At 45.8% G+C, this 20,330-nt stretch overlaps 3 protein-coding genes across 3 annotated transcripts in view; 2 read left to right on the top strand and 1 right to left on the bottom strand.

The window, feature by feature from the left end:
• Positions 1 to 7,935, top strand: part of T265_07143 (hypothetical protein) — a gene marked incomplete at both ends in the record, with an annotated part of 32,132 nt that extends 24,197 nt beyond the window's left edge. Inside the window, one exon of the mRNA XM_009172587.1 lies at positions 7,419 to 7,935. Within this exon, the coding sequence (XP_009170851.1) occupies positions 7,419 to 7,665 (247 nt within the window). The remainder of the gene's footprint in view (positions 1 to 7,418) is intronic.
• A 667-nt stretch (positions 7,936 to 8,602) lies between these two features.
• Positions 8,603 to 20,330, bottom strand: part of T265_14216 (hypothetical protein) — a gene marked incomplete at both ends in the record, with an annotated part of 33,110 nt that continues 21,382 nt past the window's right edge. Inside the window, 5 exons of the mRNA XM_009172601.1 lie at positions 8,603 to 9,149; positions 10,109 to 10,392; positions 11,090 to 11,562; positions 14,290 to 15,041; positions 18,049 to 18,379. Of these exons, the coding sequence (XP_009170865.1) occupies positions 8,847 to 9,149; positions 10,109 to 10,392; positions 11,090 to 11,562; positions 14,290 to 15,041; positions 18,049 to 18,379 (2,143 nt within the window). The remainder of the gene's footprint in view (positions 9,150 to 10,108; positions 10,393 to 11,089; positions 11,563 to 14,289; positions 15,042 to 18,048; positions 18,380 to 20,330) is intronic.
• The window catches only part of T265_07142 (hypothetical protein), a gene marked incomplete at both ends in the record, with an annotated part of 28,657 nt that continues 23,672 nt past the window's right edge, over positions 15,346 to 20,330 (top strand). Inside the window, one exon of the mRNA XM_009172586.1 lies at positions 15,346 to 15,489. Coding sequence (XP_009170850.1) covers positions 15,346 to 15,489 — 144 coding nt within the window. The remainder of the gene's footprint in view (positions 15,490 to 20,330) is intronic.

Here is a 20,330-nt window from a genome sequence, read left to right as displayed (position 1 = left end):
CGTTGAACCTATGCCCCTTGGGAAGTTGGTTTTTTTTTTGGGGGGGGGGAGCCACTCTACAAAGCACAAATCTTCTGTTAGCATGTCCGGATGAATGCTACAGGTTGTGAACTTACGAGATAGAGAGTAATTCTGTGTCCTCAGGCATTTGCAGCATTTCATACCTAAACTGAGAGAAGAAGTTGCAAGATAACTTGTGAGGAAAAGTACTCTGTTTGACAATAATTTGCTTGTTGGTCGTCACATGCAGTTCAGTGGCAAGCATTATGTGATTGGCGGCCCTTAATAGATTGCTGGCCGCGCGCAGAGGTCAGGTTTGCGCTGCAAGGTGAATATCGCTTCGGAACTGACAAGCGGTGGAAAATCTCCGGTTGAAATGAGGGTATGCCTAGATTCGATCAAGTGCACGATAATTATACTAGAGTTAGGCATTTTTTATGGCGCGAATTGGCCAAACTGGGTTGTGTTCACGGATTGCATCAGTCGGCTTGTTTTGCGACCAAAGCATAATGTTCTGATCGAATGAGCACACACAAAAGCTGATAGTAGATAATCTCGATGGATTATTCTTTCGTCGTAGCTCAGAATTGGTTCCGATCGGAAGCTGACCTATAAAATGGATGATATAAACGTCGTTTGAATACCTATGTGGTAGCTATTCAGCCACAGACTTACCTTTGAGGATCGAACAAGTGAAGGCGTGTATTTTCTCAACTGGCGTTAATTTCAGCTTAAGCGCTACTAACCGACTGTTTTTTCCTACAAAGCGGGCTAGGTAGTCGTTCGAAGTAGAGCTGTACTCCGCTGGTTTTTCAGTCGAATGAACATCCTTTGGTTTGCAATACGGGCAAGTAGGAGTTGATCGGGGAACGCATGGTTTTTTTGGAAGCACCATCAAGAAACGGGCCTCAAAATACAGCTGATTTACAGCCAGCTGTTCTCAGGATGGGCTGGGCTGGACTGGGCATGAGGTATGTAGTGGCCGAATCTACATGGAAGAAAACCCCCTATTTTCCCAATACGGTCCCCAGTACATAACCCAAATCGTTTTGCTCCACTGGTCCTGAGGCACCTACACTGTGCGTCTCTGTGGAATCAGCACACCCGAAGTGGCGACCAGGGAGAAATTCTAGTCAACTCGTCAACATTATGACGTGTCAATGTTCCAAAACTCGTGGGGGTGTTTTAAGGACCGTACCTCACGATCATCACTATTGATAGCAATACATCAAAGGTAAATGCGGGTGCTTAAATGCAATACAATTATGAGGAAAGAATCCTCTATCTAGACGGATGAAGCCCCATTAGGACCCAATAGTACCATCCACTTATGTGGAATCGTGGGTGTCAGCAGTTTCGGTCCCCTCTTTAGATACCCAAAGATGAACCGTAGCATTGTTTTGATGATGGATCGTTTTGGAAAACGATGTAAGGTATAGACACCGTGACAGATGCCGACATATTTTTTCCCCACTGGGATCCTGATGAACCAATAAACTCGGACCGTGGAGCCATTCTCGAGAGTACCATTTCACGTGGACTGTGTCCATGGCCAGATAAAACGCACACTGCACCTCACCCTCTGCAATGAAACGGCACACTGGGATCTGAACCAATAAACTCGGACCGTGGAGCCATTCTCGAGAGTACCATTTCACGTGGACTGTGTCCATGGCCAGATAAAACGCACACTGCACCTCACCCTCTGCAATGAAACGGCAAAGTAGAAAGAGTGGATTTTGCTGAGGACTTTCCTGAACAGAATGCGAGCGATCATTTCAGAAGCGCTTGGTAAACAGTCGGTAGTTTTTGTTTGGGCAATGTTTCGTTTTTGACACAAAAGCTTCATCAGGCCAAGTGAGCAAGTCACAAAATTGGCCAGGTTTTAAGGCAGATGGAGAACCAGTCAGTAGGACCTCTTCGGATTATCACACTAGATCAGTGTTGAGTGTCAATTAACAGCTCTTGTCGGCTAGGGTCGTTGTCAAAGATTGTGTTAATGGGAGATTTTCGAATTAGTTCCGATCGGGTTTGGTTCCTTGAGCTCCCACTTCAAGGTTCACCGCGGTTGCCGCAGGTACATTTTGTTGGTCTTTGTGGGGTTGTGAGTGCTGTGACAATTTAGTTGAAAGGGGGGGTGAGGTTAAGTGGAATTCAGATGATGACCACTCCTTCTGATGGCCACACACCAACACGTGTCAGCTCGACTGATCCAAAACCGTTCTCCACACGCTTGCCAGTTCCACGCCTTCTATTCTGTTAACACTGGGATGCCTGGCGATTTCTACTGCATCGGTCACCAGTCTCTGTGACGGGGACAGTAGTCCTCGCCTCAAAACACCAACATTTTCTAAATCTATTTTGTGTCCCGTGTCCATTTCATGTTCTGCAGTTTCCAAGTCTTCTAGTAGTGCTCGATATTCACCTGGGTTTCTCGGCGGCGTTTATTTTCCTCTTGTGCTCTCCGATTCTGGTGTGAAATTTCCCTGGCGTCTGTCCTATGTAGACCTTAATGCAGTCGTTACACTTGATTTTGTAGACACAGTCCGTAGTCCTGTATGCCGGGAGGCGATCCTTCACTTGCACCAGCGCGGTGCCCCCCCCCCTGGAAAGCTACTGTTATTTTAGCCGTGTTTAGAATCATTCGAAGGATCTCCGATGTCCCTAGTTTATATGGAGTAACAGCCGTCCCAAGTCATTCTCGTTTGGGTTTCGCCGCCGGTACCAGCACTCTTCATAATTGACGCCTAATCAAACTAATCAACCTAACTAGTTGGATATCCACTACCCTGAAGTTTATTCTTTACTTCAGTTTGGGCCGCTGTCCGATCAACTTCTTCTGTACACAGGACCCTTACACGCTTAAACATTGATGAGGCAATACTATCAAATACCGACCTCGGATGGGCAGACGAGTAGTTTAAAACTGCCTCAATGTCGGTTGGCTTCTCGTACACTGCGGTCTTTAGTTTTCCTCCGACCTTGCGTGTCATGCAGTCTAAAAAGGTCATTTTACCCGAGATTGACTCTATCTCCATACTAAATTTGATGTGTGAACTCAGTTCATTCGGATAGTTGTAAAACTCACTAACCTTGTTTCGTTTCATCACGACGAAGGTGTCATCCACATAACGCCAGAATACCTTGGGTGGGTATGGGAATGCGCCTAGAGCTTTCTGTTTAAATTCCTCTAGAAATATAATCTCCAAAATCGGGGATCCCATTGGGGATCCTATTACTAAACCTTGTTCTTGAGTCGAAAACGAAGTGAGTGGGATTCAGGGATGCTTTTATACCTTCCGCTATTTCATCCAGCAAGCCAGGTCAAACACTAGCGAAGTGCATACCGGGGATTCGAAGAACTAAGTGCGCCATCCATCTGAAACCTCTCCCTCAGAGGCACACCCAGGTGCGGAAATGCGACCAGGACACGACCGAGGTTGTAATGGGGAATACTGTCATCGACAGAGAAGAATATAGGGGAGTACCATGTTCCAGTTGCCAGAAATCAGCACGAGGTTGACTAGTAGCCCTCATCCACCGTCTTAGCCAAGAAGAGCAACAGGATAGTCACGATAACCAGTCAGTCACTGTTGCAACTTTGTTCAAAAGATAATGTGTTGTGAAATCCCACTAGTAAGAATTGTTTTGTGGTCCATTCAGTGTAAAGCAGTATTCATGGTTATTCGGCCCACACACTCCCTTGCACACCAATGTGGCTTTCACGAGAGGCTTACCTGAATCCCAACCGAATCTCTCGTTCATGGTGTTCTTCATATCCGTGAAAACTAAATTGGTACGCAAGTGAGTGCATTCGTCTGATTTCGTGTGATTTGGGTTCAAGCAGAACATAAGGTCGAGATAAACACAGGACCCTTACACGCTTAAACATTGATGAGGCAATACTATCAAATACCGACCTCGGATGGGCAGACGAGTAGTTTAAAACTGCCTCAATGTCGGTTGGCTTCTCGTACACTGCGGTCTTTAGTTTTCCTCCGACCTTGCGTGTCATGCAGTCTAAAAAGGTCATTTTACCCGAGATTGACTCTATCTCCATACTAAATTTGATGTGTGAACTCAGTTCATTCGGATAGTTGTAAAACTCACTAACCTTGTTTCGTTTCATCACGACGAAGGTGTCATCCACATAACGCCAGAATACCTTGGGTGGGTATGGGAATGCGCCTAGAGCTTTCTGTTTAAATTCCTCTAGAAATATAATCTCCAAAATCGGGGATCCCATTGGGGATCCTATTACTAAACCTTGTTCTTGAGTCGAAAACGAAGTGAGTGGGATTCAGGGATGCTTTTATACCTTCCGCTATTTCATCCAGCAAGCCAGGTCAAACACTAGCGAAGTGCATACCGGGGATTCGAAGAACTAAGTGCGCCATCCATCTGAAACCTCTCCCTCAGAGGCACACCCAGGTGCGGAAATGCGACCAGGACACGACCGAGGTTGTAATGGGGAATACTGTCATCGACAGAGAAGAATATAGGGGAGTACCATGTTCCAGTTGCCAGAAATCAGCACGAGGTTGACTAGTAGCCCTCATCCACCGTCTTAGCCAAGAAGAGCAACAGGATAGTCACGATAACCAGTCAGTCACTGTTGCAACTTTGTTCAAAAGATAATGTGTTGTGAAATCCCACTAGTAAGAATTGTTTTGTGGTCCATTCAGTGTAAAGCAGTATTCATGGTTATTCGGCCCACACACTCCCTTGCACACCAATGTGGCTTTCACGAGAGACTTACCTGAATCCCAGCCGAATCTCTCGTTCATGGTGTTCTTCATATCCGTGAAAACTAAATTGGTACGCAAGTGAGTGCATTCGTCTGATTTCGTGTGATTTGGGTTCAAGCAGAACATAAGGTCGAGATAATCTCAGGGACTGCGCCGACCTAATGAGCCCCAAAGAAGACGAGAGTGGTAGTGGGCTGTCAAAGAGTTTTCAGTGACCTTGTGAGTAGTGTATTGCGTCTCTACAAAGTTCATAGTTTTGAATACATCGTTCTGGCCGATATTCACTCCTCAATGCTCCCACTTCCGGCCTGAAGCTTCCATCAGTCTCGTCACCTCCCGTGATAACTTTTTGTGATTTGCCATAGGCAACCTGAATACATTTTGCACTTTTTGAATATCTCTGAGTTTACGAAATCATGTCAACTTCTCTGTCTGAATCGCAGCTCAACTTGATTCATTTTTTAGCAGCTCTGGCTACTCTTCTACCAAAAAATGAACACAAATCAGCACCTTTGACATTTATACTGATGTTCGGCATTCCAGATCATAGCATACATAGACGGAGTTTACAAATTCAAGAACCCTGTCTACTTAAGAGGCGTGGTTGCTTTTAACGGCTTTTCACTTACTCTCAGGTTGATGCCTCCTCATACTGTAAGCATCCAACCGACAATATCGAGTCCGGTTTTGATAGATACTGGTCTTACTGAAAGCATCTATCCCGGCTGCAGACAGCACAGGAGGGCATGTACAAGGCTGTTCAGAAAGAAGAGATAAAGCGTCCATCTTGCCTGATAAAACAGGAAGTCAACTATCCCCGGTTGTCACAACGATACATGTATCCATGCTGTCTCAGTTCTCCACTTTCCATTGCTCGATTTGTTTTTGCTGTCCGACTGACAGAGCTCCGTGCGCTTAACAGAATTTTCGAAGAGAGATAGTTGTAACCAACGACTGATCGGTTTGCTCTCGGCCACAAGGATGAACTCATACAATGCAGTGCAATTAGTGTACGAATGGTTACATCCGACACTTAAGCTTAGCTTCCATTATGTGTCCTGTTACCCCGATGTGTTTGCCATGCATGAGGAGCGGTCCGATTTTTATTTTTAGACTGTATGAATGGTTTAGAAACTTGCTAGGAGAATTGTGCTGCGGCTATTTTCGGTGGTGTCCTCTATAAAGGCTCAGCAAATTTCCAAAGAACCAGATTTCATCGACCCCGCAGATGACACTACTGTCGACTACCCGCTATCCGGTCATTCGCATTTGAATCTCCTTGTGAGCAGACTTACTAAACTTCAGGACTGGTCTTTACGCCGTTGTTTTAGAGTGAACATACCGGAGTGTATCGATTTACCCTTTATCTTTACGACAGACAGATGGTTTCTTACACCACACACTCCAAACTCCATTATTGTCTAGAACGCCAGCCATGTACCCCGGCACCACGTGGTGTCACGATTTTACCTGAACGTCACACTTGTTCCGTAAGGTTGGGAAGCTTTCTTTTTATTCTATGGGACTGAGACACGTGCCAACCTGAGATCTCCTTTATTTTGAACCGTGCTGCTCGCTGTTTTTCGTCCATCGGAGAAAAAGGAAATATACCATGTTTTTGCGCCTATTTAGATATAGTGTAGTTGTCAGTCATAGTTGATTTGGCAGTTTGTGAACCCTCTGACGGGCCTGGCAGATTTTTGAAAAGCCTTTTGACCGCTATTGCTTACACCTTGCCAGGCAACATTTTCAAATTTGTGTAGAAATTTACTGGAGCTTATATCAATGGTGTTGTTCTCTGCCCTGCCTACTTGCGACCGACCGTTTGTTCCAAATGTCCCTGCCAATGCACTATATTCGTACGCCCTCAATACCTTTTAGTTGAGTTCTCGTGTATAGCCTTGTTGGTACTTTACTTTCTGAGTACATTAAACCTTCTGTTATGTAACCAGAGCAGTCAGAAGAGAATATGAACGTTTATGCACTCAAATAATAAGCTGCTTGTGTTGTTCAACGGCTTCCTCAGGGTCAAAACAAAAATGAATTCGTCCGGTTTGTCGCTCAACTGGGCTTGTTTACCGAATCGCAATGACATTTCAAACGGATCTTCAATCACGTGGTAACCCGAACTCAGCGATCAACTGCCCAATACCAAAACGAAAAGTTCCTAGTTAGCCTTAGGTTTAAATCACGTCGCATAATCGCTTGTGTAAAATGAGGTGTTTGGATCAAACTGGAATGGTATCAAGACAGCTACTACTAACATGAGATATCTGTAGTGCACGTTAGTACCTCAGATTGGAGAAACGGTAGCCTTCACGGCCAGTTAGACCCACTATTGTGAGAAATCTTCCTATTAGGTCTTTAAGTCACACTACATGACAGTCACTGGTGCACATCGTTTTCGCCTGAAAGCTCGCTTCGTAGTTTCGCATCCTCATTCTCAGATAAGTCTTTGAGATATCACCTACCTAGATGGATTGTCCATGTCGTGTTTACCGCAAAATAATGAATTTTAATCGTTTCTTGATAACTCTTGAACTACTTTGTTGAACGCATGTCAGGTTGGCAGTTCTCGGTCAACGACCCTGACATCATTCACCAGGTTGCACCGACTTGAATCCGGTTCTTTTTGGTGTGCTTTTACAACCGTTGTCTTCCCTCCTGCAGATTTTTCCTTGGAACCAATCCCTCTACCTTTACTTTCCGCATTGCTGAGGAGCGCACAATTATGGGCTTTCCGCTCTTCTCCACGTACAACACAATCTGCCCAGAGAACGGTGTACGCTTGTACGGTGGATCCGAAACGACCGCGGCGGCACCTAATAGCTGCGAGCCACTGACCGCATGGCCTGTGGTTTACGAATCAGCGTACACTATCTATCCTGAAGACAAAACTCATCGTCCTGAGCTCTGATCTGTCCCGGTGTTCACTACATCTAGTGTTTCAAAGTTTTAGCCTAACTAACAATGACGCCCTCCAGTTATTTTTTTGTTCCATTTTCTGGTTCCTTTCCCGGCACTGAAGATTTAGCTTGATTTGAAACCACATGAGTCCCTTCATCAATCCACCCTATGAAATTCTTCTTATCATTCAATAGTCCTTTTTTCCGCGTAACTTCGTTCGGATGAAGTTGGACGTTGAACAGACATGCGCTTGTTTCGATCGGTACAAGTTTAACAGAATGGGATACGCTGCTGGGGGGTTGTTTGCCGCCATCGCCTGTGTATCGATTCGATTTCAGACCTCAGTTGAGTTGGCTCATGCCCCCGTAATAGCCCAAGTACTAGATCTGCCAGCTACACACTCGCCTACATTCAAACTGTTTACTTCTGATTCTCGTACGGGACTTGCGTATTTTCCCATAGACACAAATGACATGGGAGTACACACACTTGTCGTTATCGATGTTGTGGTTATACGTCGCTTAGCTGCTTAGCTATAAGAATTCATGAGCATCTATGCTGGCGTCCTATGCACTGAGATTTACATAGTTTTAGGTAAAAACACCGTAGACTTGTTACTGGACGTGGCGATCAAGTGATAGATTCAGTGAACTTTCTTAGTTCGGTCTTGCAGTCTCAGTGCCTTCGGACAGAATCGTCCAGAACCTAATTCAAAAGGTCATATTGAGTCTTTTCGTGTGGAGTAAAGGAATTTTGACTTAACCGCCTCATTGTGGAAGTCCAGCATTACTTTCCATAAGATGCTATCTCGATAACTGCCCTCAAGCGCATACGGTGCGAGATAGGCCTGTTGTTGTCCATTCTCTCACACTTATCTTGGTTGGTCGAAAGAAGTTAATAATCAATATAGCCCCTCCCCCGAACGACAGATGTAGACAGATTCAGGTGCAGAATTTTATCTAACGCAAAGTAGTAGGTGGTGGACAAAAGCATAGAATGCAGACCAGGGGAATAGGTCATTGTGTACAAATAAGCCACAGCACGCACGAAGGGAGTAGACGTGGGGCTTTGAAAGGGGAGGCCAGAGCAAACGTGTTGTCCGTGTCCGTGGATGGAGAGTAGAAAATACACGTAGGCGAATATATCTGTGATTGGCTGATGGGACGTCGCATACCTCCCCCCAGTGGTACATTAAGAGTTTGGGGGTCGCGGTCGATTAAACAGCTGAAGATTGAGTAGACTTGGTTGTGGGGGTTGCTGACCAGTTGGAAGAAAACTGGCAAATGTGGTAGGTGGTAGGAGGGGTGAAGTGAAGCTGTGCCATAAGCTAGGCGCGCCATGGGCCAACCCGGCTGCTATAGAATTGATTTGCTGCTGTTGGCTGGACTGGAGTAAGTAGATTTGTTGGGCAGTGCCAGAAACGACAGGTGAGAAAGTTGACGACACAGTGGAAATTGGGGCTCTTTGAGGGCTAACGCTGGATGTGGAAATTTGCTGTAAGAGGTAGAAACATTGCTCAGAGATGCCACGACAAAAAGTTTCGAAAGTGATACCATGATAATTCAGCTCAGTTTCAAGGTACCGCTCAGGCAACCCGGGTGACGACTGCTTGGTACCGAAATATGAAGAAAAAACAGTTAAAAACACTTAGTCCTTCTAGTTTGATGTTGAAAATGTTCTGTTTAAAGCCTGAATGCCGGATCCGGTATAATCGTATAGAAAGGGGGATGCCGTGAGCTGATAGGATTTTCGAAAGGTCTCGCATATTTGTAAGTTCAAGAGAACTTCAACTGGAGCCACTCAAAAGAGATGAAATTGCGAGGGGTGTTCAAATTTGAAACAATGTTGGTATCAGGATCCCAAATGGGACAACGACCCTTTAAGAGCTACCGGCGCATGTTTACAGGAGTGTTCCTAGTGTCCCCGTCGTTACGTAATGGATTCAATTAGGTCGAATAGGAACAGAGCCAAACCGACACATATAATTGACGTGCAGTGAGGACTGTCTTTAGGAAACATTTTAGCTTGCAGTCTTCCACTGGAATCATAAGCTGCTCACATGTTGACTTGCCTTGAGATGGAGGAAAAAAATGAAACTTTAAAAGCCCCCCTTCCGGAAAATCGCGTGTCTAGACCATCATAAAGATTCCTGAGACGAGCACTACTACTGCTGATTTTTGACAAACGTTCTAAACCATACCTACCGCATGGATTACCCAGAGTCTATGATACGCACAGCGCGATGACCGGCCGCTGAGTGAAAACCTGAGGTTTTTTAAATGGTGTCAGCGTACGTCCATGAGGTTTCTTCTGACAGTAGTTGCAGAAACCTGACTTTTTAGTTGGGTACGCTATGGCTACGGGTCTGGAGGATCCTACTTCCTCCCAGTTAATCTGCTCAACGAAAAAGTTCGCCTAGTCGTTTTAGCCGACAATCAATCATCAATACTTACTGCAAATGGCAGGGATACCAGACTTGGAGTTCCAACCATAGGGAGTCGACTCCAACTGCTGGGCGGACCGAATATGTTGTTCGGGAGTGTCATTGGAGAATTTGAAGGATTGACCGATGTGACGTTGACCGCGTCATGCGACGATACAGGTATTCCAACAGAACCGGAAGTCGGCTGCGCCACAGGTGAACTGATGGACGACAAATGCTCTGGCATTGCGAACAGCGGAGTACCGGTGACAGAACCCGTACTGGGTTTGGGTAAAAGCAAGTTGGCGAGACTGACTACACGAGACAGAAAAGAGAGAGGCTTAATCTATAATGGTCACAACACAACACAGAAGAAGCTGGAGTTAGCTGAGGAACATAAGGAGGTGAAGTACATCAAGGGACAGTCAATTGTCTATCGAGCTCAGTGTCAACCGACGCCCGCGGCTTAGAGAGCGCGTTCATCAGGGAGCACCCACACTGCACACGAGGCGAAGGTATTGGTGGACAATGAAACATTAGCTGAAAGAAAACTTAGGTATCGGGTTTAGGTCACTGAATCAATGCAATGCCGCTACTCTGGTTTTCCTATACTGTCCGCACGAGTGTTCTGTGTATCCCAATCGGGATGAAGCAGTGGCTTGGTTTTACTGGTGGTAACGAATTAGTGGGCAATCCGTAATAGTATTGCGATTGGTTTTCATGCTGTCGAAGTTGTTATTCCCGCTGTTTTATTTATAAATCCTTCAGCTGAATTCGAAATGGTGTAGTATGGAACCACCGGAAGGAAACATCACAATGTCATCATCAATGATTCGCATTCAGGCGAGTTACATTAATGAACGGCTGGTGAGCCCGGATAACGCTGGAAGGCCTCGCATAGCTTGAATTTAGGGGGGTACCAAACACAACTTTTAATCACATTCTAGCTATTTCCGGGTCGAAAGTGGTCATGACAGCGACCACACCAAAGGCTCTATTGTGAAAAACTCACCTGGTAGAGGAGCGTCTGTATGGTTTTCACCATGCTCATCTTGAGTAGGTGTTTCACCGCCACTGGGTGAACTACCCTCATTGGCCGACTGTGTGAACGACTCGATAACTTCTACATCACTTGGTGAGTTTGACTGAGGACTGAGCACTGGCGTTTGGTTAACACTAGCAATGATAGGAGCGGACACCGAGGGGTTTGTCAATGTTGCTCCATTTGAATGCTGCTCTCCGTTTGAATTTGAAGACGATGAAGGTTGTTCCGCAGATCGTCGGAGTCCGAACGTCTCCAGTAGTCGCTGAACTGTCACGGGCTCCGTCTGTGGAGTCTGTCGCATGTCACAGTCCGTCGATTTAGTGGCGAGGGGCTGCTGCACCTTCGGTGTAGAATCTGTCGTGCCGCTTGGACTGTAGTGAGGCACCGCTTGCCCAACAGTTGAAGAGGTTGTTGAGCTAGTTTCATTTTTGGCGGAGAGGCTAATGGAGTGGCAAAAACAAATGTTTCGTTGTAGATAAGCACTAAAGTTATAAACGAAGGGACTTTCTGATGGTAGATGTGAAACTTGCGTCTTGATAGTCGTTTAACAAATATCTGGACATTCCGATCGGTGGCCACCAAATGGGGTCGTAATTCCCCCCCACCACCACCATCACCACTTAACCAATACCACTCACAGCCATCCTGCACGTGCAAATAGTGTACCGAAAACAGCTAAAAAAAATTTCAATATCACACAAATGTATCGCTTCACAAAGTGAAAAATGTCACAAGTAGGAATGGAATGGCGGCCATTTAATTTACACAGCTCCAAACGTAAGTACTATATATAGAACATAGTGCAGTATGGAGAGTGGGATTCCGGGCTCACACAGACCAGCACTTAGAGGGTAGTTAGTTACGGTATTATGGTAAACACAAAACAAGGTGTGCGCGAACCCCGCTACAGTCAGACACAGATGGTCACGGGTCAACAAACGAGTACATACGGAGTGGAGCCACTTTGGACATGTGTTAAGCACAGAGACCTTCAGTGCTTGGCTCGTAACCAAGTGAGCGGCACGGTTAGATGAATTTCCGACCATCATGTTCGATTCAATGAAAGATCAACTTTCCCACACTGGGACGTTCAATTGTAACGATCATAAATACAAACAGATATACAATGAGTCGGTAGCCATGAATGCGAGGCTCAGCCATTTGGGTGTTCATTATATAAACTACCATTCGAAGTTCGTATTGGAGGGAATGGGATAACAGGAATGGGACGCAGGAATGCATACAAAAGGTGAACAGCCACATGATCTATATNGGACGCAGTAATGCATACAAAAGGTGAACAGCCACATGATCTATATCCAATGGATAGCTACTCATTCGAGGTAACAACTGGAACTTTTGACGGGTGAATCGAAGGGGAGCGGTGTTTTTTGTCCAGTTAGGAGAACCGGGAAGAAGCTATGCACGGAAATACATATGCACATTTGAGCACGCGACTGGGCCATCGAATTTCGGGATCTCTGTGCAAGATGACAGTTAGCGAAACAGCCGGGTCCTCTGAGTGACATTCGTGCATTGCTGTTAAGACATCCCTCACCCGACCGTCGCTCGTTACACTGTCTGTCTTCTCGCGCGAAAAGGCTATCTGGAGAAGTTAATGCACTGACATACGGGGAGCGTATGACACAAGCATAAAACCCAAGAACTATCATCAGCCCATCGATCGTGTGGAAATCACCTCCTCCAAACATTAGGCGACGTGCTTTGGTAATACGGATCCACTGTTCCTGCCAAACTCGCCAACTGCTCTGACGGTCAAGCACTAGACATTTTTAAGGTCGCAATGGTCAGATTTTGGGAATGGACTGCAACACTGTGAACTCAGCTATTATCAGACCAACTGGTATCGCATCTATGCAGATTAGCAAAGGTTGCTCTAACCTTTCCCATCTGGATGGCAGCAAGGCTCTTAGCTGGACTAACTGGACTGATACGATTGTTCATGTAACAAATCCGTTCACCTTATCAACCGGACTATCTGCAAGCATGAGGTTCGGGTTTGACCCTACCCAGCTTTGCAGAAGCATCCTACATTATGCAGATGCGAAGCACGTCCGAGAGTCGCACCAGGAGGATTCAGGTTATTTGACATTAATTGTACTCCAATGGGGCGAGATCCTCTTCATAGCCGATGTCTGTGGCAGAACGCCTTAGGCACATTTCGATCCTGAGGAACCTTGTAAGGAGTCTTCTCATATCGAAGAAAGTGTAGGGAAAGGGGACAGTAGCCAAACTTGCTGGACAACAGTGGATGTTGTGGGTACAGACGGGAATTTGTCATCAATTTTCAGGTATTCATTGTAGTTAGCGTACAACGCTTTTAAGGCGGTCAGAGATTAACGGAGGAATACCAAGGGTGGATTGACATTGTCCGTCGATCAACCAAGTGGAATGCAGTTTTCAAATCAAGGAGGCTTACTATGCTTGGTTAACGGAAGCGATATCTCTGTCCCAGAGTCTGCCAAAGAGTGAAGGTGTGAACTGTTCACAGCCTAATTTTCACGTATTTGTCTTCCTTTGCGTTCAATCAACGAGGATTCTTGAAAGAAGTGCCCTTCCTTTGTCAGACCGAGCGGGAGCTCAAACGCTCTCAGTAAATAACAAGGCATTTGCTACAAAAAATATGCAGGGGGTGGAGCAAAGAAACACATTACAAGAGCTATGACCGCATATATAAGCGTTGAGGGACACATGACCAATCCAGATAATGTATTTGCAGTTATATGCCCAACACCACTAAGTCTACTGTAGACAACGCTGTTTGTCTGGCCATTACCGAGGCCGTATCGATTCAGTAATGCGACACCGTATGATGCACGCTGGATTGCCAGTCTTCGCCTTATGTGACCGAATGCCGTGAGGACGGATAAGTGAGATTCTAGCGTTTTCATTCAATAAGCACGTCTTGCATTTTTAATTTGATCGCATCGGCAGTTTGCTAATTTGCTATATATTGTGGAAATTCCTCAGATACGTAACGACCTTGAGAAAACACCTAAAAATTCTGATCTATCAGTTTTCGAGTTTTCAGTGACAATTATGAATGCAGTGTCTCCAGTTTCCCATAAGATATTCAAAATTAATATTGATATACCTTTGGTATGGTAGTCGCAGGATGCAACGCATCAGAATGAATACCGGATTACCTTTTAACTAAGTTGGACAATCCTGTGAGTCGTGAAATGACAGCAAACGGATCTTCTATATCCATTTGGTTCTGAGTACTGGGAGGTTCGTTGAAGCCTGCGACGGTCACTGAAGTCGAATCGGACTCAACCACGGATTTGACGTTGGTGCCCACTTCTTCCTGAGGTGTGGTGGCAGGAGAAGGTTCTATTTTTGCCGGCAATAGTCGATCATCGGAGTCAGACGGACCGAACATGGAGACGGGTGAGCAACGAGACTCTGAAGATACAGGAACAGCGGGCGATTGTTCCCCTTGGACAACTGGAAGTGGCTCGCGATTTATCGGACTGGGATGATTGGCCGCGGTGGGGCGAGGGAAGGGAAGGCTATGCTCTGAGTGAAGTTTCGGGAAAGATGGTGTGACACCCCCAGGCAGTCGTGGACCCGGTGCAAAGTGCACCGTTGACAAGTTGTTCATGCTGACGGGAGGCGGAGGTGGTGGGTGGTGTGGAGGTGGGAGTCGAGGCTCAGAGATGGAAGGGCTGGAAAAACGTGGCGCCTGAGAGATCTGATCAGTGTGAGAAAGTCTGATAAATTTGGGTGGTGGTGGTGGAGGGGGGATTGGAATAGCTGGACTCAGTGTAAACGGATTAGGCGGTTGAGGCACCGATCCCGGCAAGTATGCTGGCGGCTGTGGAAACCGTGAGCGCCACGGGTCCACCCGAATAGGTGCTGATGGAATAGTGGAATGATCAAACACAGGTTTGCAGGGCTGTGAAAAACAGGGAGAGGAACACAATGGGGCTAGGCCAAAGTGAAAGCGATAATAGTAAACTCTAACACAGAATCACACATCCAAAAATATCGACCACAGATGGCATCCTTTAGGATGCAGGAAAGATTCATAGAATCAGCCAATATTGAATAACTTCAGGATATGAACAATATCGTCAACACTTCAGTCATCTTAGCTTCATGGTTTGTTCTTAAAAGTCGCTATCAAATTCTGTTGTGAAATTTACAGCTATTGAGAGCAAGATTGGGCGAGGGTATGGTCTCACTGGAGAGAACCAACTATGAGTAAAGGTGAAGCTGCACAGTTATCAGCTATATGCATCCCGTTGTCAAAGCGAGGCGACCTAAAGTATCCAATCGGATTTGAAGCAAACCAGGGATTCTCACAACTTCGTAGAGCACAAGCTGACGAACAGGCGTTTTTGGTCAGCCTAAAACAAAGAACGATTTACAGATCGATTAAGGGGCTGCACTGACGCTTGCATGAAGGCGGATTTGAATTTGAATTTCACGGTCGACTGACCCGGAGCGAGCCTGGATAAGCTATGAAAGTGCTTCGTTTATTGATGGTCGTTTCAAGGCGATCGATATTTTCCTATAACTTGCAATTGTATTGGTCAGAGAGATATTTCCCGAAAAACTTCGTTCGTCAGTTTGTTCTAATCGGATTGTTTTACACCGACAGGACCCTTGGTTTGCATTTTGCGTTCGATTCTGTAGACTGGTCAGTTCTACTAAACAGGAAGTGCTCGTCAATTTAGTATGCCCCACGCACTCACGGGCGTGTGATCATGTATGTGAAGCTGTCTAAAAGAGTTTCATACAGACTCAACGTTTTCTGTGGCACTCGATAGTGATGTCGTAATGATACGAGCAGTTGAAGGTTTCTAAAACCCTAAAATTCACATTGGTACCGATAAGGGCCTTCTCGAAGTAGAATACGCGGAAGATTTTTTTCATTTCTTCAGAATGAAGTGCGCACATTTATCGCTAGAGTCTTTGACACCAGCATTGAAACTACGAAGTGTACGGTCACGCTCCGGTGGGTATATACCCTGAGCATACCATTTGTAACGTAAGAAGAAGCTAAGCGGGCTGTACAGTACTTGGCCTACAGTGTAGAAAGCTGTGAGCATGGCTCCTTCCACCTTCCTCTAATCATCAACAAAATGATCATTATTGCCATTGGACCCATGTAGTCCTGGGAGCTTTTCGATCAACTCAATGCGACAGTGTTGGGCTACAGAGGCACTCTGTAAGTAGTGAACTGAAAAATCTTGAATCAACCGAAGTGTCGCCGAAGGAAGGCAAATAGATAGGCCTGCACGCACAGTGCCGTGCTCCAAGACAAGATATATACTCCCAAGTTTACTATTCTTCACTAAAGCCCTCTATCAATAGCTGATTGCCACATGATCCAACTGAGTCCTCGGCTGGTTTGCAATTGGTGGTCTCCAGGTAAAACGATTTGAGCGCTCGTGCTGAAAGTTTGTGCTGACTGGAAATAAACGAAGTTCAGCACAACTCAAAAAGTTGCTCCCACTACCTGTGAGTGAGCATCAACCTCAAATCAGTTACCTCTTGCGACAATGAAGTACCAGTGTCTTCGCTTGGTATTTCTGTCAACGGTGATGATGATGCACTGGACCCCGGGACCAAACACAACTCCAAGGCCATGTATACCAGAAATCACTTCATCAGGATGACCAGAAATATGGGTTTGCCCCGAGCGATGTGAGACGTGTGATCGAGCTGGGGCTTTGTATGCGCCTTTTGGAGAAATAACACACATCGACCGAAACATAAAACAAAATCTGACCTGTTGACCAACTTATCACAGAGTACGGACGTCAAAAGCTACAATGTGGAGCAGGTCCATCCAACTTAATAAAGATTTATTTTACTGGGTAGACCTTTGAGTATGGGGCAACAGTCAAGTGGTTGGCGGTTAAATGAATCAAAAAGACTTAACTGACAAGTGTACGAAAAAAAGAGTCGGTGAAAAGACGGTAAGGGTAAAGGATACTTCCTGGATGCCGAAGCCCAAGAAGCCTTGACTGGTGTACTCCACCTTGAGTCTTTGACTCAAAAGTTTGAGAAACGGGGTAGTGGAAGGATGTAGGGTTTTGTCCAGGGGTCCTGTCCCAAGCCTCTAATCCGTAATGTAGCGATTGTCAGAGTTTTCCCGAAGGATTCTACCCGGAAACGATGATTCAACACTGAGCTGTTCGGCTTCAGAGGGAGGTCTTAGCCCAAAGACGCACGGACTAAGATGTAGATGCCTAATTCGGGATGCTGCTGCGGATTGCGGATGAGTTTGGAGCGGCGTCAGTCACTTTGCAAGTTTTAACTATAGTTCTCTGGCAGTCATGACCAACCTTTGAGCGGGTGGAGTGTGTCTCAACTAAAAGTATACTTTTAGAGATCGATTTTACGGACCTAACTGCACTAACTTCTCCATAAGGAATCGAACAAACAAATAAGTGCGTAGAAAGTGAGCAAGAGAAAAAGAAGCCTTGTGTACTCCACCTTGAGTCTTTGACTCAAAAGTTTGAGAAACGGGGTAGTGGAAGGATGTAGGGTTTTGTCCAGGGGTCCTGTCCCAAGCCTCTAATCCGTAATGTAGCGATTGTCAGAGTTTTCCCGAAGGATTCTACCCGGAAACGATGATTCAACACTGAGCTGTTCGGCTTCAGAGGGAGGTCTTAGCCCAAAGACGCACGGACTAAGATGTAGATGCCTAATTCGGGATGCTGCTGCGGATTGCGGATGAGTTTGGAGCGGCGTCAGTCACTTTGCAAGTTTTAACTATAGTTCTCTGGCAGTCATGACCAACCTTTGAGCGGGTGGAGTGTGTCTCAACTAAAAGTATACTTTTAGAGATCGATTTTACGGACCTAACTGCACTAACTTCTCCATAAGGAATCGAACAAACAAATAAGTGCGTAGAAAGTGAGCAAGAGAAAACAAAAAAGAACACTCACCGGAGCTGATTTGGATTTGGCAAGTGGTTTTGTGAGCAGACGCCAGTCCCGGTCCCCAGTGTCGACAGCGGATGGGTCCAGCGGACCAGCTTCTAACACCAGCTCAGCCGGCTTGCGATTCTGGTCCGCAGCTTCTTTTAGCTCTGCAGGTTCATCGTCATCCGACATTTCCATACTGTCCCCATCGTCGTCATGGCAAACCGAAGTAGACAGGTGATGTGAAGCTGGTTCTGCTGGGGGTTGTGAATCTTTCAGGGTCGTAGTGGCAGGGCTTGTAACATTCACAGTTCCACTCGGCTCGGAGTTTGTGGTGATGGCGCTTTTCACGCCACTGAAGTAGGATACAAATGGGGGAAGATGACTTCCGAATAGCCATGAGATGATTTGAACGGCTTGTGAGTGTAATTTAACGGACTTCCACGAATTCAGGAGCATCGATTTTCGGCTAATCAAACGGTTTCGCGAGTAGTAAAAGCAAGCGGTTCACAGTCCTAGCTTTATCTCAAGCGTATTGACCAACAATCTAAAAGGATTTTCATCACCCTTCCTGCTAACTCTAAATAGCGTGGAGGCCAATGTGAGAGTAATGTCTGTCACAATGCAAATTAACAGTTGTGACAGTGCAACAGGATAAGGGCGAACAAACTTCCACACTGAACAGGACGATGTTTCTTGAACTCAATAAACCTATACACGAAGTTCCGCGACGTTCCGGACACATTTCAGTAAATTCACGAACCGAAATGCTGTACAGAGTAGACCGTATTTCCTCAGGAATCATATCAGTTTCGGGCCTCGTAATTTTCACACCAACGATTGGGACGGAGTATGGAAAAATAGCTCATTCGGAAAAAACCACATTCACTCATTTCTTGAGATGAGGCTACTCCACTGATTTTAAATGTCGTATTCATTGAGGGTTATGCCTACAGTCTGTGAACACTACGTCTCTAAATAAGTAGACTAATTAATTTGGAAATACGAACGGCCCTACTCCCGACCTGGCGCGAATAGTTGAGGAAAAACTGGACTGGGTCAGCACTAGGGGAGCACTCGAACGGGTAGACCGGACACAATTTACGAGCCTAGATGGTTGAACGCGTAATCCCCTCCTCAATATGCTCCAAGGATCTCCATTAACTCATTTCTTTCCCCTCTCATATCAGTTGCATGTTGTTTCCTGATTAACTCATCCAACGGGGTGGTGACCGCATTCAGTCCCGAAACACATTTAAAATTAAACCCATGGGCGCTGTCTATCCCGCAACGTCTTTAAATGCGACGGCAAGTTATGTGCAGTAATTCCACTTAGGTAACATCGGAACTTGCTTCCTAACCGACGAAGTTCCCATGTAAAAAGTCAGCGATTGGAAGTGTTTGGGAGGAACTCTGGAAGTCCCAAATGGTTCCCTCATAGTGAAGCAGTCTTCACCAAAGTCCCGTGACTAGGACTGCTATCGATGTAATAAAACTAGGAGGTTTATGATCACATTTGTCCTTCAGCAGTGGATGCATTCCCCCTTCGCTACGTTCCCGGAACTCCTTGAGGTCGCCACAGCATGTTCTTAGACGGTGGAATTTCAAGGAGCATCCCTGTCAACTTCCTGGTCGAAAAATACACTGATGTTCGCATGAATTCTCGTATGAAGATTTTACGGATACTTAACACCCACCTCACACCATGTTGTCTAAAGCCACTTCTACTTTTGGAACACAATTCGGATTTAAGTTATTGTCAGCCCTAACTGAGCCCTGTTCTCCCTTATATGGCTCAATATCTCGTTGACCGAAGTAACTTGCTTGACTAATCCTCTTTTCCCCAATCTGTTCAGTTGTGCTCACTTTTGAGAGGCTTTACGTATATGATCATTTGACACCGCTGTGACTGTTATGATGAAAATCCAACATCGACCGCATAAAATTGTCCTAAATTGACTTGGGGTGCAGGAGTGTGGATATTTTATTGGGTTTAGCCACTAATATTCCGTCAACTGAAATGAATTGAATTGAACATTATTCAGCACGCGGCAGTACGTGATTCATTGTGGAGAATGAATTTACAAACAAGAAGACTAGATTCCCTAAGGAGAAGAGAACGGTTCTAGCTAGTACCGTGGATGGTAGTCAGTCTGTATGTAGGTGGTGTCATGCTGAGTGATGGCGTACAACAACCGGTCTTCATCGGGCAGTCGGTCAAACAGGCTTCGTTGGGTTAACATTGGCAAGACAGTATGTAGGCGGATATTCAGGAGAAAACGAGATTCTGAGGTCGGGGGGGGGGG

Source organism: Opisthorchis viverrini, assembly GCF_000715545.1.
Source record: "Opisthorchis viverrini unplaced genomic scaffold opera_v5_159, whole genome shotgun sequence".
Lineage (NCBI taxonomy): Eukaryota > Metazoa > Platyhelminthes > Trematoda > Opisthorchiida > Opisthorchiidae > Opisthorchis > Opisthorchis viverrini.
This window is presented reverse-complemented; position numbering and strand designations above follow the sequence as displayed.